The following is a 26,935-nucleotide window of genomic DNA, read 5'->3' on the forward strand; positions in this document are numbered from 1 at the left end:
CCTCCCTTCCTCTCTCTCCCTGCCACACCCAGCACCCTGCATCTTCCTTCTTCCCTTCCTCTCTCTCCCAGCCACACCCAGCACCCTGCATCTTCCTTCTTCCCTTCCTTTCTCTCTCCCTGCCACACCCAGCACCCTGCATATTCCTTCTTCCCTTCCCTTCTTCTTCTTCCCTTCCTCTCTCTCCCTGCCACACCCTGCATCTTCCTTCTTCCCTTCCCTTCTTCTTCTTCCTCCCTTCCTCTCTCTCCCTGTCACACCCTGCATCTTCCTTCTTCCCTTCCCTTCCTCTCTCTCCCTGCCACACCCAGCACCCTGCATATTCCTTCTTCCCTTCCCTTCCTCTCTCTCCCTGCCACACCCTGCATATTCCTTCTTCCCTTCCCTTCCTCTCTCTCCCTGCCACACCCTGCATATTCCTTCTTCCCTTCCCTTCCTCTCTCTCCCTGCCACACCCTGCACCCACATCTTCCTCCCCACCCCTCTCGCCTCACCTCAATGTACGCTGCAGTGTCGTCTGAGTGCCTTGGGGGGGTCTGCCAGTCCTTGGGGGGTTTGGGCAGGTGGTCGGTGATGAACCAGGTCAGCTTGGGCCACCCCTTGAAGGACACCACCTCGCCGGCGCTGGTCTTGGGGATGCCCTTGAAGCAGGCCTCCGAGGTCAGGGCCACCGACACGCCACAGCTCCCCAGCAGGAAGCCAATCTGAGGGGTGAGGGAAGGTTAGCAACGGACACATCATCAACAGCAGTCCATCAAGAGGCAGATTATTATTATTATTTTTTTTTTCAACAGCAACGGAGATGGCTCAAGGGCAACAAAAAGGGTGCAGAGAAAAAAAAAAACAAAAAAAAAAAAAAAGCCTGCTTCCCACCGCTCCCATAACAGACAAAAGTAAAGAGTGGCCAAGAGAGACGTCAATTTCGGGTGCTGTTGATGATATTAATATGTTTCCCGAAAGTTCTCTAGTCCTATTCAGTGACAGACACACCATCGTCAACAGAAACAGCAATAACATCAGGCCTTAGTAGTGCATGAAGGCAGAGTGCTGTTGATGATGTCTTAATGCTTCCCAAAAGAGCTACAATTCCCTTCCAATCCAGTGAGGTGAAGGACAGTGACACACATCATCGTCAACAGAAACAGCAATAACATCAGGCCTAACTAATGCATGAAGGCAGAGTGCTGTTGATGATGTCTTAATGCTTCCCAAAAGAGCTACAATTCCCTTCCAATCCAGTGAGGTGAAGGACAGTGACACACATCATCATCAACAGCAGTAACATCAACCATTACTAGTGCATGGAGGCAGAGTGCTGTTGATGATGTCTTAATGCTTCCCAAAAGAGCTACAATTCCCTTCCAATCCAGTGAGGTGAAGGACAGTGACACACATCATCATCAACAGAAACAGCAATAACATCAACCATTACTAGTGCATGGAGGCAGAGTGCTGTTGATGGCGTCTTAATGCTTCCCAAAAGAGCTACAATTCCCTTCCAATCCAGTTAGGTGAAGGACAGTGACACACATCATCGTCAACAGAAACAGCAATAACATCAAGCCTAACTAGTGCATGGAGGCCGAGTGCTGTAGATGCTATTAATGTGTTTACCAAATGTGCTCTGATTCTATTTCAATCCAGATTACTGTTGTGCTTGTGGTGTGTCTTCTGTATGATGATGGAAGTGAATAAAAAAAATTAAATAACTAAATAAATAGATAATCCTTCATTCTCTTGGAGTCTCCCGTGAACCAGAAATAAAACAACTCAAAAACTACACAAACAGTCTTCTGTACGATAATGGAAGTGAATGAAAAAACTAAATAAATCAATAATCCTTCATTCTCTTGGAGTCTTCCCTGAACCAGAAATAAAACAACTCAAAAACTACATAAACAAAGTCTTCTGTACGATAATGAAAGGGAATAAAAAAACTAAATAAATCAATAATCCTTCATTCTCTTGGAGTCTCCCCTGAACCAGAATGAAAAAAACTCAAAAACTACATAAACAAAGTCTTCTGTACGATAATGAAAGTGAATAAAAAACTAAATAAATCAATAATCCTTCATTCTCTTGGCCTGACCCCTGAACCAAAATGAAAACAACTCAAAAACTACATAAACAAAGTCTTCTGTACGATAATGAAAGGGAATAAAAAAACTACATAAATCAATAATCCTTCATTCTCTTGGAGTCTCCCCTGAACCAGAATGAAAACAACTCAAAAACCATATAAGCAAAGTCTTCTATACGATAATGAAAGTGAATAAAAAACTAAATAAATCAATAATCCTTCATTCTCTTGGAGTCTCCCCTGAACCAGAATGAAAACAACTCAAAAACCATATAAGCAAATACTCGTTCTCTCCTTACTTGCTGGGATCCTGCGTCTCTCCTTGACAGCGGGACTTCTATGGGCACGGGGACAAGGCCGGCCTGCAGACACGCGTAGAAGGCGCACATGAAGGACACGGGGTCGTTGTTGGGGTAGACGAGGGCCACGCGGTCGCCAGGCATCACCGTGCCCTCCCCGCGCCCGCCCAGCCTCGTCAGAAGGTTGTACGCCATCTTCTGCGACCGGCTTAACAATTTTCCTGAAACGTAACAGTGAGGGAAAATTTGACGACGTGTTGAGGGAGAAGAATTGGTTATGTTATGTTATATCCAGTACCCAGCATCCCTTCTTCCCTTCCTCTCTCTTTCCATGTTATAACCAGTACCCAGCATCCCTTCTTCCCTTCCTCTCTCTTTCCATGTTATATCCAGTACCCAGCATCCCTTCTTTCCTTCCTCTCTCTTTCCATGTTATATCCAGTACCCAGCATCCCTTCTTCCCTTCCTCTCTCTTTCCATGTTATATCCAGTACCCAGCATCCCTTCTTCCCTTCCTCTCTCTTTCCATGTTATATCCAGTACCCAGCATCCCTTCTTTCCTTCCTCTCTCTTTCCATGTTATATCCAGTACCCAGCATGCCTTCTTTCCTTCCTCACTCTTTCCATGTTACATCCAGTACCCAGCATGAAAAAATACCCATGTGCAGTTAGTCTAGTATGGAAACACTGCTAAGTGGAAAGTGTTGGAGTAAATGATAGACTAATGTTAACTTCTGAAAATGATTAAAACAGTGGCGGTGAAGTGTTAGAACAAAACTCCCAAAAGCACAGACACAGAAATCTAAGCAGAGGGTGCAAAGGCTAATGTTAACTCCTGAAAATGATTAAAAAAAAGTATCAGTGAAGTGTTAAACAAAGCTCCCAAAAGCACAGACACAGAAATCTAAGAGGAGGATGCAAAGGCTAATGTTAACTCCTGAAAACACACCACTGCTCCCAGATTGGTCAAGTGATTCACCCTTCAGGCAGGAGCTTACCGTATGTGAGGGAGACGGAGAGCTTCCCGTTGGCGTCGAGGACAGTGGCAACGGGCGCCTTGTAGCCGGAGGACGAGCCGTACCGGTACACTGCGTCCTCCACTGAGCGCGGGAGTCCAGCGGGGATCTTGTGCGGTGACGGAAAAGTAGAGTTAAAAGAACAATAAAATGACTGGTAAAGAAGGAAAGAAAAATAAGTTGTTTCATAAAATCTCTTCATTCCTATTGGTCTCGTATGTAGTGACTCAATCTTATGCAAAACCAAAAACAACAATGAAAATAAAAATAAAATAAACAAAATTAGAAGTGTCATAAAATCTCTTCATTGCTATTGGTCTCATATTTAGTGACTCCATCTTAAAAAAAAAAAAAAAAAAAAAAAAAAAAAAGTCAAAATCTCTTCATTACTGTTGGTCTTATGGTTAGTGACTGGACAACTTCATGGACGTGGAGGGCAGGGGGGGAGGGGGTGTCTGGTTCACAAGGCCTGTATATGCTAAATGACCTCCTGCAGCAGACTCCTAATGTGCCCATGTTCTAATAAGAGTCATGGGTCTTGAGGTGCGTCCCGAATTGTTCATTTACTTTCATAGGTCGTACAGGTGGGACTTTGATGATCCAAAATCCCACCACAACCATCATCACCACAAGCCATTATATATCAACATCAGGATAAAAGCCTATAAAACAATCTTCACGACCTCTCTCTGTCTGGTGTTAGTGTGCTGTCCCGCTCTGGCAAATGCTGTGTGAACTAAGTGAGCCCTGCAGAACACTACTTTTGAAAGGTTTAGGGGTGAAACATTGAGCGTTTATCATGGTTAACAGATGGGTTTCAATTTTAGACCCAATTCGTAGCTTATCACACTTGCATCCGTAAATGTTTCTTCTAACCAAGCTGTAAATAATTTTGGGTATTGTGTGACACTGCCCAACACTTTTCATGATTGGATTTGGAGCGGTGAGTAGCGGGCTTTTTTTCTGCACTCTTTTTGTTGCCCTTGAGCCGCCTCCTTTGTTGTAAAAAAAGAAGAAAAAAAAAGTGATTAATGGTTGCTGTGCTGTCACTATAGACGTCTTCCCACACCTTTACGTATGGTCATCCCTGCCCGCCGCGCCCTGAATGAGGTTAGATAAGTTTAAACCGAGTCACAAGTCTTCTGGTGTTGTAGCAGTGCGCGGCAACTCACCACCAGCTGCTCTCCTCTTGCCGGGGTCATCACCATTCCCTCGGGCTTGGGGGCGTTGGGGTCTTTGGGGTTGGCGGCGATCTCCAGGTCTTCCTCGTCGTCCAGGTAAAACTCTGGAAGAGGTCGTCTTTTTGGTCTCTTGAGTGTGTTGAGGAGCTGCTGGATCTTGTTGGACACTTTCCAGCGGCCGGTTCCTCTCCAATTCTCTGGAAAATGATAGAGAGCGTCTCTCCACCCGTCTGAGTCTGGCAGAGCAAAGACGAGACCGAGAGCCCACCCACAAGGCCCCAGGTTAGTAAGAGGAAGTGCTTCCCGACGACCCTATTAGCTGGGGTGTGCAAAACCATTAAGAGTTATGGAGTCTAAATTAAAACCTCCAGGGTAAGCCAAAGTTTAAACCAAAGCTGTTAATATTGTTCAAAGTGTCCGTGAACTCCAAAAACCCGTTAGATCATAAAAATAATACCCGTGTGCAGTTAGTCTAGTATGGAAACATTGCTAAGTGGAAAATGTTGAAGCAAATGATAAGCTAATGTTAACTTCTAAAAATGATTAAAAAAAGGGGCAGTGAAGTGTTAGGAAAAAACTCCCAAAAGCAGACACAGAAATCTACGAAGAGGATGCAAAGGAGCAATCTCAAGTGCTTTAGCAGGAAGAGGAGGAGGAGGTCACACAGCCACACCAGGGTAGACAGGCCATGAAGAGGAGGTTCAAGCAAGCAAGTGATCACGCCTCTTCCGACAGCAGACTCGTACGTAACCAAAGCTCCCAACACTGAGCCCGGCTTACAAACAACACATCGAACTTACTCGGGTAAAAGTCTGAGTTCCTGGATGGTTTTGTTTCCTTGAGGCCAAGTTAAGCGAGTCAATATTTAAACCAGTGATAGTTTTCATGGGGGACAAATATATTCGGTGGTTGATCATAACAGACTTTTATTATTTTATTTTACTTTGTTTCTTTATTTTTTTTAATGGGATTTTTTAGGGGGGAAGCAGAATTAACAAGATTTTTAGGGGGACAGCCTTAACCCGTCCGCTGCGACTGGCACGGATTTGGCTCTCACTGGTAGCCTGGTAACATACACTCCTAGGTCTTTCTCTGCCTCTGTGGTGGATAGTGGAGTGTTTCCCATGTGGTATTGGTGTGCTGGATATCCCTTCACTGGTAGCCTGGTAACATACACTCCCAGGTCTTTCTCTGTGGTGGATAGTGGAGTGTTTCCCATGTGGTATTGGTGTGCTGGATATTCCTTCACTGGTAGCCTGGTAACATACACTCCCAGGTCTTTCTCTGGCTCTGTGGTGGATAGTGGAGTGTTTCCCATGTGGTATTGGTGTGCTGGATATCCCTTCACTGGTAGCCTGGTAACATACACTCCCAGGTCTTTCTCTGCCTCTGTGGTGGATAGTGGAGTGTTTCCCATGTGGTACTTGTGTGCTGGATATCCCTTCACTGGTAGCCTGGTAACATATAGTCCCAGGTCTTTCTCTGCCTCTGTGGTGGATAGTGGAGTGTTTCCCATGTGGTATTGGTGTGCTGGATATCCCTTCACTGGTAGCCTGGTAACATACAGTCCCAGGTCTTTCTCTGCCTCTGTGGTGGATAGTGGAGTGTTTCCCATGTGGTATTGGTGTGCTGGATATCCCTTCACTGGTAGCCTGGTAACATACACTCCCAAGTCTTTCTCTGGCTCTGTGGTGGATAGTGGAGTGTTTCCCATGTGGTATTGGTGTGCTGGATATCCCTTCACTGGTAGCCTGGTAACATACACTCCCAGGTCTTTCTCTGCCTCTGTGGTGGATAGTGGAGTGTTTCCCATGTGGTATTGGTGTGCTGGATATCCCTTCACTGGTAGCCTGGTAACATATAGTCCCAGGTCTTTCTCTGGCTCTGTGGTGGATAGTGGAGTGTTTCCCATGTGGTATTGGTGTGCTGGATATCCCCTCCCAAGGTGCAGGACTTTACATTTTCTTCATTGAACTGTAGCAGACACTTTTTGTTCCACTCCTGTAGCTTGGTGAGGTCTTCTTGTTGGAAATCCTCAGTTAAGGGGTTAATGAGATTGACTTTTACAGGAGCATGGACGTTGGTTGATTATAAGACTGTCACACTAAATTTCAAACTACAGTGGGAAGTTATGGGAAGCAGATCATGCAAGGGCAGCGCCAGATCCAGTCCTCTTGGGGACGTGAGCGAGACAGTGTTTTGGGGCCCCTAACTTCTCCTTCACTTCTTCTCTCCTTCCATGTTATATCCAGTACCCAGCATCCCTTCTTCCCTTCACTTCTTCCCTTCCTCTCTCCTTCCATGTTATATCCAGTACCCAGCATCCCTTCTGCCCTTCACTTATCCTTCCCTTCCTCTCTCCTTCCATGTTATATCCAGTACCCAGCATCCCTTCTTCCCTTCCTCTCTCCTTCCATGTTATATCCAGTACCCAGCATCCCTTCTTCCCTTCACTTATCCTTCCCTTCCTCTCTCTTTCCATGTTATATCCAGTACCCAGCATCCCTTCTTCCCTTCACTTATCCTTCCCTTCCTCTCTCTTTCCATGTTATATCCAGTACCCAGCATCCCTTCTTCCCTTCACTTCTCCTTCCCTTCCTCTCTCTTTCCATGTTATATCCAGTACCCAGCATCCCTTCTTCCCTTCACTTCTCCTTCCCTTCCTCTCTCTTTCCATGTTATATCCAGTACCCAGCATCCCTTCTTCCCTATGGTTTTGCCCACACGCACCTAGATCTGGCTCTGCACAAGGCTTTAACCCGGTAGCAGCGGGGATCATGTTTATTAATGGTCCCTCCAAGTGAGAAAAATGAGAAAAAATCACCCTTCACACAAACCATTTCATAATATATATCAAAGCATTTCTGATCAGATTATGTATCATCTATTTTTGGGGGTTTATATCATGGCACAAATTTGGCCCGTCGCTGCTACACGGTGAAGCCACAAATTTGGCCCGTTGCTGCTACCGGGTTAAATACACTACTGAAGGCAAATTAATGTGAGAAAGAGAGGATGCAGAGACGTCTAATGAACAAAATCATGCTAAAAGTTACAATAGAGTTAGAGTGAGGCAAATCTATGGTTTTGTCCACACTTGTGCATTAGTCTGGCTCTGCACAAGGCTTTAAATACATTACTGAAGGTGAAGAACTACTATGAGAACAAGAGGAGGCAAAGATCTCTGCACTTAGAAGTAACATGCAGCTGATGGGCGGGTCTCAGTAGATCACGGAGGGCAAGTCATTCTCATAAACAGCTGACAGAGGAGGGGTAAGAGCTTTCAGTCCACATGAGTACTTGCAGATAGAGTTCCAACACATTACTGAAGACGATGGAAATGAAAAGCAGTCGACATTAGGTTGTTTACAGTTCGTTAGTACAAGCGGGTAACACAACGGTCTCTACAGAAACGCACACACACACATATGCGCTCACATACACGCTCTCTCTCTCTCACACGCACACACACACGCACACGCACACACTTCAGTAGCTCACCGGCGTCTGAGGAGGACTGTCGGGTGGAGGGCGGGCCGGAGTAGCGAGTGATCCGGTCGTCGCGAGGCATTCTGGCATTGCCGCTGCTGGTGTTGTTGGTGACATCCGGCGGCTGGGAAACTGGAAACAAATTGGAAAGTCTTGTGAAACTGGCGATGTATATAAATCAAATTCTTAAAACCATTTTAGGAGGCCAACATACATAGGGTACATTTCCTCTGTGATGCAGTTTTAACCCCCTGACCGCAGATTTCCTACAGTCAGACCTCACCAAGCTACAGGAATGGAACAAAAAGTGGCTGCTACAATTCAATGAAGAAAAATTTAAAGTCATGCACCTTGGGGAGGGCATATCCAGCACACCAATACCACATGGGAAACACTCCACTATCCACCAGAGGCAGAGAAAGACCTGGGAGTGTATGTTACCAGGCTACTAGTGAAGGGATATCCAGCACACCAATACCACATGGGAAACACTCCACTATCCACCACAGAGCCAGAGAAAGACCTGGGAGTGTATGTTACCAGGCCTCCAGTGAAGGCCAAATACATGCCACGGATTTGGCTTTCACTGGTTGCCTGGTAACATATAGTCCCAGGTCTTTATCTGCCTCTGTGGTGGAAAGTGGAGTGTTTCCCATGTGGTATTGGTGTGCTGGATATCCCCTCCCAAGGTGCATGACTTTACATTTTCCTTCATTCAATTGTAGCAGCCACTTTTTGTTTCATTCCTGTAGCTTGGTGAGGTCTTCTGGTAAGAAATCTGCAGCCAGGGGGTTAAGGAATCACTACTACTATTCAGTATGCATTGAAGGTAAACAGCAGCGGAGTGGGGCCTGAAACCTCATCAACGGTAAATGGTAAACAGTAAAGTTTGGGGCGCACACAAAGCTGCGCGAGGCCTTGGTGCTCATTTTGGTCCCACTGTCCTTGAGCCTGTGGGGGCAGAAACTCATTACCATGGCTTACCTTCCCTAAGTTTTCTCCGGCACCCATTTATCGGTCAGCCCAAAAGGGAGGATAAACAGCATGGCACGAGCCAGGATCAGCCCGCCCCACAGACTGATGGCTGGGTGTGCCAAGCCAACCACTGCACCACGGAGGCACTGTGTTGCTCTCCTATAATACTTCACATCTAAATGAATGTCACCATTTTCTTTTTGAAGCTAAAGACAACACACTGCACCTCATGACAACCTCCAGGCGGCCGCCCCTGAACATGAAGGCGATCGTAGCATGTCTCCCTCCCACCCGGCCCAGCACACAGAGCAACTCACACTCTTCACTATGCATAACCACTGTCATGGGCAAGAACACATAATCCTCACACACAAGATACAAGATGTACTAATTCATGAGGTCACAGTAAGCAGTTTTATGGAGACAATTACTGGCGGGAGCAAAGGTCACCTTCTCGGCTTGCAGTGACCAAGGAAGCAAAAACACGTGCCATGAACTCACATGAGGTAATGTTCCGCATCATGTCTGACACCTCCGTCATCTCTCGTCTCCTTCGCTCGTCCTCGCCACCATTGCTGAGGCTGCAAAGAAGACCATTCCTTAGTGAGTGTGAATGCAGCCACTCCCACAGGCCGTCAAGTCACTGCTGGAGTCACTCAGACTTGCACACAAAGTTATAACACAAAATATTCCAAAATGAAAACATTTACCTGCAAAAACAATGATGATGATGCATCTTAGTGTACTAATATGCATCTATAATAAAATAAAAAGATTTTATAATGAATTAGTGACAATTATATGAACAGCTCCAAAAGCCACAACCTGTGACTTCCAACCTTCCCAGCCGAGCCTCATCAAAAAAAGATGTGCTGGGTGGACAGACGCTGCCCTGGCAAACCACTTCCAGCCTCTTCACTTCCCCAACAGCCCCACACAGGACACTTTATGCCCAGCCTCATCCCTATGCTGTCCACCCTATTGCAAGAGTGAACCAGCCAGTGCCTTCACTCTCCAGCTGTTAAACCATGGAAGAGCTTCCTTCCTGCACACTGCATTCTGACTCCTTCAATCTTCATTCCTCCCATGACTTCAAACTCTTTCCAGAGGGGAGCAGCAAGCCATGTCTTGAGCCAACACTGACCCTTCTATCAGCAGCTTCTGTATCATCATTACAGAACCAGTGTGATGTGGGTTGTTTTAATACTTTGTGCTCTTGGTCTGCCTCCAACACTGAAAAAGTATAACTAGGAAAGTCTCTGTGCCAGCAGGAGCCTGACCTGTGTGGCGGGATGGGGGGCAGGGGCTGCTGCTGCTTGGGGGGCAAGGGGTGAGGGGGGGTGTGGTGACTGCTGCCGGAGCTGCTGGCCGGCGTGCCGCCCCCGCTGCCGTGTGTGGGGACCTGCGGCGGCGGCAGGAGCAGTGGTGTGCGGTTGACCTCTGGCGTGCCCTGCGACCCACTGTGACCCCCGCTGCTGCCCAGGCTGCCCTCGGCCGTCACGCTGTCCTCGTCGCTGTCTTCTGAGTCTGAAATTTAGATTTTAATATCAAAGTTGGTTCAGTGCCGGCCCTGTTCTTCTGGGCCCAAGTGGAGGCATGTCTTGGGGCCTCACGATTGCCGCAGGATAATAATTAGTGTAATCTTAAACAATAAAGTGGTACAAACATTCATTATTTTTAGATTAACAGTAAATGTTTTGGGCCAGCACACACAAAGGGGCTCCAAGCTGCTGCATGAGCCAGCTGATGAGCACAATTTCCTGTTATCAAAATTCTTTATGGTGACGCTGCACACACGAGGATGTAAGGCGACCACACGGGCCAGCCTGCCCACACCTGCCGGCCCCTGAGACTCGGCCATCACAATCTGCCCCTCCCAGACACGAATCTATCTATCCTCCAACTGAAGTGTTCAATTGTATACAACTATATATCTACTTTGACTGTACCCCTCAACCACTACCCTGTTGGTGACCCACTTGTTGCCAACCTCCTCCTATAGTCAAGCCATTTCAAATATGTTGTCTGTTTGGGCGTTCACTGCTGCAGGTCCTTTCCTCCCCCCTTCTCTGCCACACAGTCCCAACACCTATTTTTCCCTCTCATATGTTCCCTATAGCTAATGTATGAGAGGAAGGGACAGGTGTTGGGACCGTGTGGCAGAGCAGAGGGGAGGAAAGGACCCGTGGAATCGAGCGCCCTAACGATCTATTTAAAATGGCTTGAATATAGACCTCAATTTCAGAACAAAAGGAGTCTGCAAGAGGCTGGTAGTGCCATACAAGGCATCAGCTCCAGGTAAAGAAGTCCAGTTTTTTCTTTAACTAAATGCATCAAAAACATTTACAAGGGATAAGATTTTAATGCAACTTTTCCTAGTGCTTGACGTGACTACACAATGACCTTCACTGACACACACCACTTAACCCGGCATCACTCACACAAACCATTTCATAATATATATCAATGCATTAGTGATCAGTTTATGCATCATCTATTTTGGGGTTTCTACCTATTACTCTCCTCTTACTCTCATATATTGTCTCTACTTTCTCTCCCTTTTCTCTCCTCCATTATTTCCCTTCTTTCTCATCCCTCCTAAATTCCTTTCCTCATCATGACAAAAATTTGGCCCGTCGTTGGTACGCGGTAAAGCCACAAATCTGACCCGTTGCTGCTACATGGTAAAGCCACAAATTTGACCCGTCACTGCTACATGGTAAAGCCACAAATTTGACCCGTCGCTGCTACATGGTAAAGCCACAAATTTGACCCGTCGCTGCTACATGGTAAAGCCACAAATTTGACCCGTCGCTGCTACATGGTAAAGCCACAAATTTGACCCGTCGCTGCTGCATGGTAAAGCCACAAATTTGACCCATTGTTGCTACATGGTAAAGCCACAAATTTGACCCATCGCTGCTACATGGTAAAGCCACAAATTTGACCCATCGCTACTGCATGGTAAATCCACAAATTTGACCCATCGCTGCTGCATGGTAAAGCCACAAATTTGACCCGTCGCTGCTGCATGGTAAATCCACAAATCTGACCCGTTGCTGCTGCATGGTAAAGCCACAAATTTGACCCGTCACTGCTACATGGTAAAGCCACAAATTTGACCCATCGCTGCTATAAGGTAAAGCCACAAATTTGACCCATCGCTGCTACATGGTAAAGCCACAAATTTGACCCGTCGCTGCTGCATGGTAAATCCACAAATCTGACCCGTTGCTGCTGCATGGTAAAGCCACAAATTTGACCCGTCGCTGCTACATGGTAAAGCCACAAATTTGACCCATCGCTGCTACATGGTAAAGCCACAAATTTGACCCGTCGCTGCTACATGGTAAAGCCACAAATTTGACCCGTCGCTGCTACCGGGTTAAGGAACTCTGGCATTTTCAACCAACCTTCCTAACAACATGCACTCGAATGTGACACCTCAATACTGCGATGATGATGATGATGATAATAATGATGTTGTCTTCTCTAAAGGAACTATTTGACACTAACTTCCATTCGTCTGATTAACCGGGGGGGAAAAAAAAAAAAAAAAAAAAAAAAAAAAACGTACTTTAACATGTTTGCATTCACCTAAGACACAACTCTACATCCTACAGTGGGCAGCCCTACACACAATGATCGAGGTGGCTGCATGCTTCTATTCCATGGCTCAGGTTACACTCAAACACTCCACCCATCACCCACCTGTCTCACCCGCCACAATCCCTGACACCCCTCTGCGTCACCCACCAAATCCCTGACACCCAGTTACTAAGGTGGTCACACACTTCTATTCCGTGGCTCAGGTTACACCCATCACCCGTCACCCACCTGCCTCACCCACCACAATCCCTGACACCCAGTTACTATAAGGTGGTCATACACTTCTATTCCATGGCTCAGGTTACACCCAAACACTCCACCCATCACCCACCTGCCTCACCCGCCACAATCCCTGACACCCTGTAATTAAGGTGGTCACACTCCCCTGTTCTATGGCTCTGGGTGTGACTGCATAACAGGACATTTAGCGGCTGTAGTATGTTCAAGGGGTGTGGAGTCGGCAAAAATATCTTAGACTTAGACTCCTTTATGATACGTGATGTGGTGTGGCTGGGTGTGGTGTGGTGTGGTGTGGTGTGGCTGGGTGTGGTGTAGTTTGGTGTGGTGTAATGTGGTGTGGCTGGGTGTTGTGTGGTGTGGTGTGGCTGGGTGTGGTGTGGTGTGGTGTAGCTGGGTGTGGTGTGTGGTGTAGTTTGGTGTTGTGTGGTGTGGTGTGGTGTAGCTGGGTGTGGTGTGGTGTGGCTGGGTGTGATGTTGATGTTGTGTGGCTGGGTGTGGTGTATGGTGTGGTGTGGTGTGTGGTGTAGTTTGGTGTGGTGTGGTGTGGCGGGGCTTGATTTGCCCACCACTGTGCTGTAGGGGAGATTAAGGGGGAGGGGGATGGAGTCGGGGTCGAAAATTTCTCAATCCGACTCCGTGTTCGGGGCGTGTCGGCGCTCACCTGAGTCCCGGTGGTGCCTGTCAGGGGAGCGCGCCGTCATCACCGAGGAGCGCTTGGAGGGCAGCGGCAGGTTCTTGGGCCGCGACTGGTACTGCGCCAGAGCCTCCTTGACCGCCTCCTGCCGCACCTCTGCAAAACCCAAGAGTGGCATTACTTCCCTGGCCTGTGCTGTGTGCGTGTGTGTGTGTGCTCGCTTCTGCAACACGAGTCTAGGGTAGCAATAGTAATAGGACAAAAGTAGTAATAGTAGTAGTAGTTTGGCATGCTTGCTGTACATTGCTACCTGCTGTTCTGCTCTCCCCAGCTTGGACCAGGTCTAGTATATCCGTGTGTAGCTAACGGCCATCCACTCAGACTTACGGGATGTTAGATTGAAGAAGAATAGATTTAAACCCACAGAAAAGCAGCAGTAGTAGTAGTAGTAGTGGTAGTAGTAGTGGTAGCAGTAGTGGTAGTAGTAGTTGTAGTAGCAGTAACTCCCTTCAAACGAGCATCTACATAAAGGTCTAGCAGGAATTGACGTAGTAATTCATCTTTATACAAGTCCAATGCACCAGCCTATTAATGTTAGATTGAAGAATAATAGATTTAAACCCACAGAAAAGCAGCAGTAGTAGTAGTAGTAGTAGTAGTAGTAGTAGTAGTAGTAGTAGTAGTAGTGGTAGTAGTAGTAGCAGTAGTGATAGCAGTAGTGGTAGTAGTAGTTGTAGTAGCAGTAACCCCCTTCAAACGAGCATCTACATAAAAGTCTAGCAGGAATTGACGTAGTAATTCATCTTTATACAAGTCCAATGCACCAGCCTATTAAGAGTTGGTCACAGCATCAAGAACTAAGCCAGTGATCATTACCCCGTTAGATATCACCCCCCACAGCAGCGATGGCAATATGTACAGCATGAAGATTACTGACCACGACACATACGACTAACGTGCTCTCTTAAGGCTAGGAGTAGGAACAAACACAGTTGACGCCTGCAGGAGAGTCAACACTACATGGATACTTACGCCTGGGTCTTTAAACGTTGCATTTGTCTTAACTAACTAACACTGTGGCTGATTTGTCTTATATTATCTTTCGGCCACCTCTTTTTCTCTGTGGGAGCAGCGAGTAGCGGGCTTTATTTTATTATTGTTTCTTTTTTTTGTGCCCTTGAGCTGTCTCCTTTGATGTTAAAAAAAATATGGCCCGTATTGGATAGTTGTTTCCATAAGCCTTATTTAGATAGGCCTGGCGCTGCGCTGGTTTTAATATAGCTGTCTCGCTACCAACAGTAAAACAACATCTCTGCCCTCCTCGAAACATCCAACATAGCTACCCGTTTTTCGAGGCAAGGTTAGTTCGTTTTGATGATTTATTTTGTATTTTTGCGATAAGTTAACTTGACGCTGTGAAAATCAAACACTTCCAATTAACTCTGTCTCGAAAAAGTGGAATTAACCCTTACACGGCGGTGAACTCTATATACAGATGGTCCAAAATTGTCAGTCAGTTTTGTTTGGCAGATCTATAACAACACTTCTAGACTCTTGCGGTAGAATCCATATATAGACGATAGTTAAAACACTAGAATCCATATATAGACGATAGTTAAAACACTAGAATCCATATATAGACGATAGCTAAAACATCAGAATCCATATATAGACGATAGTTAAAACACTAGAATCCATATAAGGACGATTGTTAAAACACTAGAATCCATATATAGACGATTGTTAAAACACAAGAATCCATATATAGACGATAGTTAAAACACTAGAATCCATATATAGACGATAGTTAAAACACTAGAATCCATATATAGACGATAGTTAAAACACTAGAATCCATATATAGACGATTGTTAAAACACTAGAATCCATATATAGACGATTGTTAAAACACTAGAATCCATATATAGACGATAGTTAAAACACTAGAATCCATATATAGACGATAGCTAAAACATCAGAATCCATATATAGACGATAGTTAAAACACTAGAATCCATATAAGGACGATTGTTAAAACACTAGAATCCATATATAGACGATTGTTAAAACACCAGAATCCATATATAGACGATAGTTAAAACACTAGAATCCATATATAGACGATAGTTAAAACACTAGAATCCATATATAGACGATAGTTAAAACACTAGAATCCATATATAGACGATAGTTAAAACACTAGAATCCATATATAGACGATTGTTAAAACACTAGAATCCATATATAGACGATTGTTAAAACACCAGAATCCATATATAGACGATAGTTAAAACACTAGAATCCATATATAGACGATAGTTAAAACACCAGAATCCATATATAGACGATAGTTAAAACACTAGAATCCATATATAGACGATAGTTAAAACACCAGAATCCATATATAGACGATTGTTAAAACACTAGAATCCATATATAGACGATAGTTAAAACACTAGAATCCATATATAGACGATAGTTAAAACACCAGAATCCATATATAGACGATAGTTAAAACACTAGAATCCATATATAGACGATAGTTAAAACACTAGAATCCATATATAGACGATAGTTAAAACACTAGAATCCATATATAGACGATAGTTAAAACACCAGAATCCATATATAGACGATAGCTAAAACACCAGAATCCATATATAGACGATAGTTAAAACACCAGAATCCATATACAGACAATAGTTAAAACATCAGAATCCATATATAGACGATAGTTAAAACACTAGAATCCATATACAGACAATAGTTAAAACATCAGAATCCATATATAGACGATAGTTAAAACACCAGAATCCATATATAGACGATAGCTAAAACACCAGAATCCATATATAGACGATAGTTAAAACACTAGAATCCATATATAGACGATAGTTAAAACACCTCTTGTGCGGCATAACTACATTTACGCTACGGTCCTAAGCTCGACAGTGACTATATAGGGTCGATTCAATTTGGGGAAGCTACTCTTCAAATACTGGTGCCGTCTAAGGGTTAAAGAGCCAAACCAGCCACGGTACTGTTAATAAATACTAACTAAATACTATCTTGGTGAATTATAAAGTGCGTCATCCTCAACTGAACAGCCTCGAGGAAGCAGCTGACTTAGGTGTAGAAAAAATGCAAGATACTCACTCACCTTTTGCCGCCTCCAGAGCGTTGGGTGGTTGCTCTCTCTCTCTCTCTCTCTCTCTCTCTCTCTCTCTCTCTCTCTCACACACACACACACACACACACACACACACACACACACACACACACACAAGGCCACAATGAATTAGTTCCCCCAACACGGCACTGATAAATATATGCACGATGTAAAAAGCCTTTGAAATATGTCATTCAATACAATACCCGATTTTTCCTTACGAGGGAAGGTGGGGAAAAAACAGAACTTTGACCCACTAATGACATCCCCCCCCCCCCCACACCACCACAAAAAAAAAAAAAAAATAAAAAAAAAAAAAAATAAATAAATAAATAAATAAATAAATAAATGAAAAATAATAATAAAAAAGTTGGTTCTAAGTAGTCAAGTCAGTTTGTATGGGAATTCCAACCCCTCCCCCATAGATGCTGTTATATTGTATTCTTAAAAAGCTTTAGACTCTCACATCAATTATTTCTGAAGGCAAAAACACACACACACAAAAAAAAAAAAAAGGTTAAATACGTTCTCACAGGTGTTTTTCACGTTCATGGTAAATAGGCTTTGTCAAACTACCACCAGGCTCATAAAACCACCCGTCGGAATGTCCACAACTCCTACGAAAGCCTTGTCAAGTGTATGTGCTCGGGCGCCGAATGTTATGACCCTTGGGCCTTGGACTCACCTTGACCCAACAGGTGCAGGTCGTGGGGAAGGATTAAGAAATGGCTACAGTACCGCTGCCGTCCCCTAGCCGCGGCCTCCTTCGGCTGACTGAGGACTGAACGCCGGGCAAGGACTGACGGCGCTCGGAACGTTTCGACGCACATCTCCACACAAAGATTCGCTACATAACTACCGGACGCGCGCGCGCGCGCGTGTGTGTGTGTGTGTGTGTGTGTGTGTGTGGTCACTGATATATATATATATATATATATATATATATATATATATATATATATATATATATATATATATATATATATATATATATATATATATATATATATATATATATATATATATATATATATATATATATATATATATATATATATATATATATATATATATATATATATATATATATATATATATATATATATATATATATATATATATATATATATATATATATATATATATATATATATATATATATATATATATATATATATATATATATATATATATATATATATATATATATATATATATATATATATATATATATATATATATATATATATAATGTTTTTTTTTTTTTTTTAAATTTATAGCAGGGCCACCAGCCCGTACACGCCCAGCCAGGCACGGCGCTACATTCATGGCTTGATTACTAAGTTGAGGTTGCATAGAAGCAGACGATAGACAGATAAATGCACGGTATTATATACAACAGTTCTGTCAGTGCTGCCAACAATCAAGGAGGAAGCGGCTGGCGGGCAGATTTTTAACAAGGCAACAAAAAATATCGGGGAAATTAACAAAAAGGTAAGTGATGTATAGCCAGCAAAAAAATACGGCCCTCTCAGGCACAACGGCCAGTATCCTCAGATGCCTTGGGTTCTCACAACAAATATTTTCAAAGGCCGAAAAAGAGATCAGTCGGATTCTAAGGAGTGTTTTTATTTAGGTTCGTGGTATAGAAGGGTCAAACTACCACCAGGGTCATAATGCTACAATTCCCACGACTCGTACGAAAGCCTTGCCAAACATGTGTGCTTGGCGCCGCAATGTTTGAGGATAATGGCCTGACTCTGTACACTCCCACGCGAAGTTCTCTCTCCATTAAACAAGGCCAATAAATAAGTAGCAGGCTGACGCAATTTCCGTCCGTCGTGTCGGTCACGTGGCCAGTTATATTCAACGTTTCGGTAATTTCTGAGGATCCTCCAACATTTCCAAGACACCGGACACCCGACACCGGACATCCCCCGCCGATGTCCTGACGGGGAGGGCGCGGCGCGGCGTGTCTGGAGGTGCAGGACTCGCGTCTCGCGCCAGTGCCTCGCGCAGCGCCCCGTCACACGTTAAGTCAGGTTACATTGTGGAAGGTTAATAAATTTTGAGTTTTCCTCTTTTTTTTCGTTGTTGTTGGTTTGGTTTGGTTAAAATAATGGGGCGGGACGAGGAGGCTGAGACTCATATTCTTAAACATTTCGGGACTTACGCACACACGGCTGTCGTAGGAGTTGTGGGCCTTTCCAGGAGTAGTTTTGTGACCCTGGTGGTAGTTGGCCCTTCCTCTGTGCCATAAACCTAAACAGATATTATAAGATGGTTTAATTTGTCCTTCGGTGGGATAGGCGATAGTATGCGGGCGACATTACTTTGTTTTCACGTGTGTGACTTCGGTTCATATTATTAAACGTATCACGACTTTTCCAAGGCCACAAGAAAAGTGACCGGGCTTTCATGGGTGATTTTCCCGTTCAACATGAAGAAGTCGTGTAAAACTATCACTGGCATCACAAAACTGTCCACGGAAATCCCATGAACTTCTTCGAGAGTCTTTTCAAACAGGCGAACTGAGGCGCCGCAAGGCTTAATTAAGAATACGGGCTTAACAACGTGACGCCGGTGGCAGGTGGAGGGGATGGAGCGGCCACTGTCACGCCTCGGCCTGGCTCAGAGGTGCCCCGCCGGGGGGGTTTCCTGATAGGATGTAATGTAGAAATTCCAGAGGGCGGTATTCCGAAGTCTTTGTTAAGAAGTGACTGTGTTGTTAATAAGAATCTTCCTTTATTATTAGTTAGTAAATACTTATGATTATATAAAACACACACACACACACACACACACATATTCGTTCACACACTCACTCACACACTCACAACACACACACACACACACACACACATTCTCTCTCTCTCTCTCTCTCTCTCTCTCTCTCATGCACCGGGCGATATATGAATGATACTGAGAAGGGCGAGAGGTCAAAAGAGGTCATTTCCAGGTGGCGAGGTGTCTTGATGCTTTCTAAATGAACGACCACTAAAGTAACAGCGCGCCAAGTCCAGGGATCGCATAAGTCAGGGTGGAAGGAAAACCAGCAGCCGGGCGGAGAGACAACACTAGAACCTTTACCGGGGCAGGAGGGGGAGGAGGGCACCTATACCTGACAGATGGATGACGTTGGGAAAGGCCTTTGTCTCGCAGCGGACTAGCAATGACTGATGATGATGATTGCACTAGATTTTTTTAACGATGTATTAGTATTTTTATTGATATTAGTATTGGGATTAGTATTTTTAATTAGAAGAGGAAGTGGTGGAAATATGGGCAAACAGAATTCTAGCTCTGTTACGCCCTGTGTCTTGATGGGAGACATATGAAGCATTACTTTCAAGACAACGAACTTTTGTATTCAGTCGGGCGGCGGTCAGCCCACTGGACATGATCATTTTTATCAGTTAAATTTTTTTTTTTTTTCAAGAGTATCTTCTTATTTTTTTTTCATGCATAAGCTACCTTATTATTTTATTTTCTAAGGTCAAATGATAAGTTTAAGAATTGAACTTTAAAGCCAGCATATATTTTATTCACAAATATTAAACATCTGTTGATACTACTCATATATATTTGATATATAGCTCGATGCTGGTAATATGAGCAACCTTACCTGGTGCAAATATGGGCTACCCTACCAGGTGCTATTATGGGCTCCAGCCATCAGAAAGAGACGAGTAACAGGGGTCGGAAGAGAGCTGGGGCGTCCCATAACAGGAAAACCTTACAAGAAATCACTAAATGAATCTCTAAAGAAGTCAAATGTGGACAAACCGAAGAAGAGTTTAGATTTTTGATTCAAGGAAGAGCAGACCAAAGAAAAGACTTATACAGAGAAACAACCAAATTGGTAAGAAAGTATATACTGAAGATTCAGACAGTGGACCTGGAGCAGGTATTTTACAGGACGTTGACAGGAGACAGTGGGGTAGAAATGCCTGTTGGGACACAGAAGCCAGGAGATGAAGATGCTGCCTGCCTTTTCTGTGACAGGAAGTTTTCTGGTGATAAAAGAGGTGAACTGTGGGTTCAGTGTATGATGTGTTCACTGCGGGCACATAATGAATGTGCAGGAGCTGAGATGGATGCATATGTGTCCCTGTTACAAGTGGTATTACAAGTTAAAAGCTTTTTTTCCAAACATTTTTCATATAACAAAATAACACGGGAATATTTTATTACAGTACTGAAAAGGAGTAACTAATCTTTCATCTGTGATTACTTACGGCTGTGTATGAAAAAAATAATTAATTATAGGTGTCTGTGGCATTGAGTTTTCCACCTTTAACCCGTTTATATACACACCATTAAAAATATGTTATATAAGTAGCCCATACCTGCACCACCATTTAACAAACAGTGATTTTGAGTGATTGAATAAAAAAAGTTATTTTTACAGAAAACTGTGATGACATTTAAGGACGTTGCTTACTTAGCGTAAAGTAAACATAACATATTTTGCATTGCGGACCTTAGTTTCTTTAACCGCCGTTAAAACTCAAAGATATTTGGAGAAAAAAATGGAAGCCCATTTTTGCACCATTTCCTCTATTAGCATCAGCATTGTGTTATTATTAGTATTCGTATTTTTAATAATTCTGTGGTTAGTTTGGCTTCTTAACTTCACTTTTGGGATGGACTTAGTTTAGTGTTGTTTTTTCAGTTCCGTCGATATATAACTGTCAAGAGAGGAGGAGTGTCAAGTCTTCTCCCGAAATTGACCTCCTTTCTTTGAGCCTCATTCTGGTCACTGTTATTGGAGCAGCGCTTAGCGGGTCTTTTTTTTTATTTGTTTGTTTAATTGCCCTTGAGCTGTCTCCCTTGCTGTAAAAAAACAATAACAAAATAATAACTCAGTCGTAAAAAGTGATGTACCAAAAATCAGCAGAACCAACCAACCACGCCTTCAAAAAATCGGGTCAGAAGAAACAACTCGGCCGCATTAGTGTTGCCGGCGGTGGGATTATTTTTTTTTAAGAACAGGTTCTCTCTGAGGGGTTTGCCAAAATAAGTTATAAGTAAAAGGTGTTCAGGGGGAAAAAATTGAGAACCCCTGATTTAAGCTAGCAGTAACAACCGGTTCTCGGGATTAAAGGAATTCCAAGAACAGGTTCTTGCGAACCGGTGCGAACCGGCTGAATCCCATCACCAAGTGTTGCTGAAGACAATTACGACGTTTAAATTATCAGCCGTGAGTCAACGCCCAGCTGTCTCCTGAGGGGCGGCGGGCACCCAGCAGCTGCGCCGCGCCACGGACGGCACGCGCGGCACCAGATTCTCAAAACTTTCCGGGCTTACACACCCACATAGAAGCCTTCAGAGACGCTCCGGGTACTTCCAAAGGTAGTTTTTTGAGCCTACTGATAGTTTGACAAGGCTTTTTTTTACAGCAAAGGAGGCAGCTCAAAAAAAAAAAAAAAAAAAAAAAAGCCCGCCATTCGCTGCTCCTACAAAAAGCTCAGAGGAGTGGCCGAAAGATAGGTCAAATTAGGGAGAGGTGTCCTGATACCCTCCTCTTGAAAGAAAAGTCATAAGAACCCGACTAATCTCCTTTGTGGCTTTGGTAAATAGACGTTGAGAGGCTAAAGTGTTTGGTAATATTATGGACCCCGGCTGGCATGACGTCACGGCGGACGCGCGTCAACCCATGCGTCACTTTATAATTACCGCCGATAACCATTTCCAGGGACGCGTGACACTGTACCAGATTATCGTACTCAGAACCTCGTATTTACCGTATTTTGAGCCATAGCTATTGTCAAAAAACACCAATAATTAACCATTTTAACGATAATCATATATGAAGGCAGTTATTGGGGTCGAGGAAGCAGTTTTTGGGTCAGAAATCGGCAAACATAAGAGGCTGAGTACGACAATCTGAGGGACGCGTGACACTGTACCAGACTATCGTACTCAGAGCCTCGTATTTACCGTATTCTGAGCCATAGCTATTGTCAAAAAACGCCAATAATTAACCATTTTAGCGATAACTCTATATGAAGGCAGTTATTGGGGTCGAGGAAGCAGTTTTTGGGTCGGAAATCGGCAAACAGGAGGCTGAGTACGGCAATCTGACATCGTTGCACTGTACCGCCCTGGGCCCACATCCTCAGACGCTTTCGGCTCTTACAACAACTACTTCCAAAGGCCGCAACGGAGATTAGTCGCGTTTTCATGAGTGTTTTTCGCATTCATGGTGCAGAAGCCTTGTCAAACTATCGCTAGAGTCACAAAACTACCCATGTAAATACCCAAAGCCTCTATGAAAGCCTCGCCAAATGTAAGTGTGAGCGCCGAAATGCGTGAGGATCCGGGCCCTGCTGAACGTAACGCCGCACAGCCAGGCCGGGGAGCGTGCTGGCCACTTCATAATGTGTCATCATCACCATTATGTCAGTGCTCCTCTTCCTCACGACAAAGGCCTTCCCTAACGCCCTCCACCGCTTCAGCAACGGCATGACTTGAAGTAGGACAAGTTTGCACCAACGAAACCACCACATTATCCTCTGTCATATAATTTTTCATACAGGCGTTCATAAGACCACCCTCCCATCACTCCAACGAAAGGTCTTGCAACTATAAAAACATTCGGTGTCGGTAAGATCAGAAAAAAAGCTGACAGACCACAATGGAGAGATACGCGCTGGGTACAACATGGGGACAGGAAGCGAACACCGCGGTTTAGGGAGCAGACAAAGGCTGAAGATAATCCAATGACGTTTGGGAACAGAAATGGACTTGGAAAGACCATATCATGCGTAGAACTGTTAACAAATGGAGGACCAAAGGAACAGAAGGGTGATCCAGAAATTGCAGAGGTCAGGCCCGACAGAGAACCAGGTGAAGAGATGGAATTAGAACCTTTACCGGGGCAGGATGGAGCACACTAACACCAGACAGAGAACCAGGTGAAGAGATATGAAATTAGAACCTTTACCGGAGCAGGATGGAGCACACTAACACCAGACAGAGAACCAGGTGAAGAGATATGAAATTAGAACCTTTACCGGGGCAGGATGGAGTACACTAACACCAGACAGAGAACCAGGTGGAGAGATGGAATTAGAACCTTTGCCGGAGCAGGATGGAGTACACTAACACCAGACAGAGAACCAGGTGGAGAGATGGAATTAGAACCTTTGCCGGAGCAGGATGGAGCACACTAACACCAGACAGAGAACCAGGTGGAGAGATGGAATTAGAACCTTTACCGGAGCAGGATGGAGTACACTAACACCAGACAGAGAACCAGGTGGAGAGATGGAATTAGAACCTTTACCGGAGCAGGATGGAGTACACTAACACCAGACAGAGAACCAGGTGGAGAGATGGAATTAGAACCTTTACCGGGGCAGGATGGAGTACACTAACACCAGACAGAGAACCAGGTGGAGAGATGGAATTAGAACCTTTACTGGGGCAGGACAGAGTACACTAACATCAGACAGAGAAGCAGGTGGAGAGATGGAATTAGAACCTTTACTGGGGCAGGATAGAGTACACTTACATCAGACAGAGAACCAGGTGGAGAGATGGAATTAGAACCTTTACCAGAGCAGGATGGAGCACACTAACACCAGACAGAGAACCAGGTGGAGAGATAAGAACCTTTGCCAGAGCGGAATATATAGTACGAACTGATGTTAATGTTCTTGATGATTCTGATGATGAACAGTGCCACGCAAAAAACAAGATAGATAGATAGATAGATAGATAGATATATATATATATATATATATATAGAGATATAGATAGAGAGAGAGAGAGAGAGAGAGAGAGAGAGAGAGAGAGAGAGAGAGAGAGAGAGAGAGAGAGAGAGAGAGAGAGAGAGAGAGAGAGAGAGAGAGAGAGAGAGAGAGAGAGAGAGAGAGAGAGAGAGAGAAACCGCAAGCCACTCTCAAGTTGCAGCTAAACCCCACAGCCGCCAGCAAGGACGACCAGACGACCCCAAGACGACCTACGACTCAACACAGACCGACTCACGACCTTCCTTGCCTCCCTCATGCCACGACAACACGACGACAAACGACCCACACTCCCACTAGTCTCAAGGGAACACGACGACTTCAGAACGACCTACGACCTTTCCTTCCTTTTTTTCCTTTCTTCCTTCCTTCTCTTTTCTTCTTTTTTTTCTTTCTTTCTTCCATCCTTCCTTTTCTTTCTTTCTTTCTTCTTTCCCTCCTCTCCTCCTACTTCTCTCCACCTCTCCCTTCCGTCAATCCTGAATGTCTCCTGCACACACACACACACACACACACACACACACACGGATTTCTGAAATCTGGAGAATCTGTGTGTGTGTGTGTGTGTGTGTGTGTGTGTGTGTGTAAGCCTCAAACCGGTCGTTACTGAGACACACACACACACACACACACACACACACACACACACACACACACACACACACACACACACAGTATACCTCTTAAAACATTCTGCCAATCCATCACATAAGCAAGAAAAGGAAGAAGAAGAAGAAGAAGAAGAAGAAGAAGAAGAAGAAGAAGAAGAAAGAAGAATGAAGAGGAAGGAAAAAATAAACAGAAGAAGACAGTGATGACGGGTCTGTCCTTCCTGTCTCGAGTGTCTATTAATTCAGTCAGTCAGTCTCTCTCTCTCTCTCTCTCTCTCTCTCTCTCTCTCTCTCTCTCTCTTATGTACACAGGAAATATTTGAAGAAAGTGTATTATCTTGTTATGCTTATGACTCATCTCTCTCTCTCTCTCTCTCTCTCTCAGCTGGTGAATAAGATTAGAGAGAGAGATATAGAGAGAGAGAGAGAGAGAGAGAGAGAGAGAGAGAGAGAGAGAGAGAGAGAGAGAGAGAGAGAGAGAGAGAGAGAGAGAGAGAGAGAGAGAGAGAGAGAGAGAGAGAGAGAGAGAGAGAGAGAGACCCAAGTACGGTTAGTTTCCTCAGACGCCTCCGCTTCTCGCATCTACTCTTTCAAAAGGCCAAAAAGGTGATGAGTCGGGTTCTAATGACTGTTCCTAGAGGTTCTCGGTACAGAGGGAGGCTCACACTACCACCAGGGTCATGAAACTACCCCTGGAAATGCCCACCACTCCCACGAAAGCCTTGTCAAATACGTATGCTCGGGCGAGGAAGTGTTTAAGAATGTGAAATGGAGATCAGACGGGTTTTAATGACTGTTCTTAGGTTCACAGTACAGAGGGAGGGTCAGACTACCACCAGGGCCATGAAACTACCCCTGGAAATGATCACCACTCCCACGAAAGCCTTGTCAAATACGTATGGTTGGGCGAGGAAGTGTTTAAGAATGTGAAATGGAGATCAGTCGGGTTTTAATGACTGTTCTTAGGTTCACAGTACACAGAAGGAGGGTCAGACTACCACCAGGGTCATGAAACTACCCCTGGAAACGCTCACCACTCCCACGAAAGCCTTGGTGTATGTGTGTTTGGGCGACGAATTATTTAAGAATATGAACAGGAGATCAGTCGGGTTCTAATGAGTGATTTTTTTAGGTTAGTGATATAGGAGAAGGGTCAGACTACCACCAGGGTCATGAAACTACCCCTGGAAACGCTCACCACTCCTACGAAAGCCTTGTCTGTTGTGGTTAAGTTGTTCAGTTAGGTTAGATTTCGTTATATACATTTCGTTATATACATTACTGCCGCTGCTGCTGTCGTGTCGTCTGATCATGGTACAGAGGAAGGGTCAGACTACCACCAGGGTCATGAAACTACCCCCGGAAATGCTCACCACTCCCACGAAAGCCTTGGTGTATGTGTGTTTGGGCGACGAATTACTTAAGAATATGAACAGGTGATGAGTCGGGTTCCCATTAATATTTTTTAGGTTAATGGTACAGAAAAAGTCCGACTACCACCAGAGTCATGAAACTACCCCCGGAAATGCTCACCACTCCCACGAAAGCCTTGTCAAATACGTCTGCTTGGGTGGCGAAGTGTTAAAGAATATGAAATGGAGATCAGTCGGGTTCTAATGAGTGTTTTTTTAGGTTAGTGGTATAGGAGAAGGGTCAGACTACCACCAGGGTCATGAAACTACCCCTGGAAATGATCACCACTCCCACGAAACCCTTGTCAAATACGTATGCTTGGACGAGGAAGTGTTTAAGAATGTGAAATGGAGATCAGTCGGGTTCTAATGAGTGTTTTTTTAGGTTAGTGGTATAGGAGAAGGGTCAGACTACCACCAGGGTCATGAAACTACCCCTGGAAATCCTCACCACTCCCACGAA

General features: G+C 44.5%; 2 protein-coding genes and 1 long non-coding RNA gene across 53 annotated transcripts in view; 2 read left to right on the plus strand and 1 right to left on the minus strand.

Annotated features, from left to right (window-relative positions):
• LOC126983171 (uncharacterized) overlaps positions 1-8,071 on the plus strand; it is a 137,227-nt gene extending 129,156 nt beyond the window's left edge. For 18 of the 41 annotated variants that reach the window (XM_050835713.1, XM_050835767.1, XM_050835745.1 and 15 more), the window contains 4 exons: positions 5,661-5,759; positions 5,853-5,951; positions 6,051-6,347; positions 6,447-8,071. In XM_050835713.1, the coding sequence (XP_050691670.1) occupies positions 5,661-5,759; positions 5,853-5,951; positions 6,051-6,347; positions 6,447-6,549 (598 nt within the window). In that variant the 3' untranslated portion in view covers positions 6,550-8,071. Of the gene's footprint in view, positions 1-5,660; positions 5,760-5,852 lie in introns of all 41 variants that reach the window. The other 23 variants (XR_007735719.1, XR_007735725.1, XR_007735730.1 and 20 more) reach the window with 16 other exon arrangements.
• Positions 1-26,935, minus strand: part of LOC126983120 (disco-interacting protein 2-like) — a 90,436-nt gene that overhangs the window by 22,896 nt on the left and 40,605 nt on the right. For 6 of the 10 annotated variants that reach the window (XM_050835620.1, XM_050835635.1, XM_050835642.1 and 3 more), the window contains 8 exons: positions 13,551-13,679; positions 10,321-10,567; positions 9,542-9,621; positions 8,078-8,197; positions 4,568-4,812; positions 3,378-3,504; positions 2,380-2,600; positions 495-704 (listed from right to left, as the gene is read on the minus strand). In XM_050835620.1, coding sequence (XP_050691577.1) covers positions 495-704; positions 2,380-2,600; positions 3,378-3,504; positions 4,568-4,812; positions 8,078-8,197; positions 9,542-9,621; positions 10,321-10,567; positions 13,551-13,679 — 1,379 coding nt within the window. Of the gene's footprint in view, positions 1-494; positions 705-2,379; positions 2,601-3,377; positions 3,505-4,567; positions 4,813-8,077; positions 8,198-9,541; positions 9,622-10,320; positions 10,568-13,550; positions 13,680-17,377; positions 17,538-26,935 lie in introns of those variants that run through there. The other 4 variants (XM_050835624.1, XM_050835660.1, XM_050835645.1 and 1 more) reach the window with 3 other exon arrangements.
• Positions 23,694-26,935, plus strand: part of LOC126983303 (uncharacterized) — a 75,070-nt gene continuing 71,828 nt past the window's right edge. The window contains exons 1-2 of one of the 2 annotated variants that reach the window (XR_007735775.1): positions 23,694-24,024; positions 24,229-24,296. This is a non-coding gene — a long non-coding RNA (uncharacterized LOC126983303). The remainder of the gene's footprint in view (positions 24,025-24,228; positions 24,297-26,935) is intronic. The other variant, XR_007735774.1, reaches the window with a different exon arrangement.

The sequence above is a fragment of the Eriocheir sinensis genome, chromosome 5, assembly GCF_024679095.1.
Source record: "Eriocheir sinensis breed Jianghai 21 chromosome 5, ASM2467909v1, whole genome shotgun sequence".
Lineage (NCBI taxonomy): Eukaryota > Metazoa > Arthropoda > Malacostraca > Decapoda > Varunidae > Eriocheir > Eriocheir sinensis.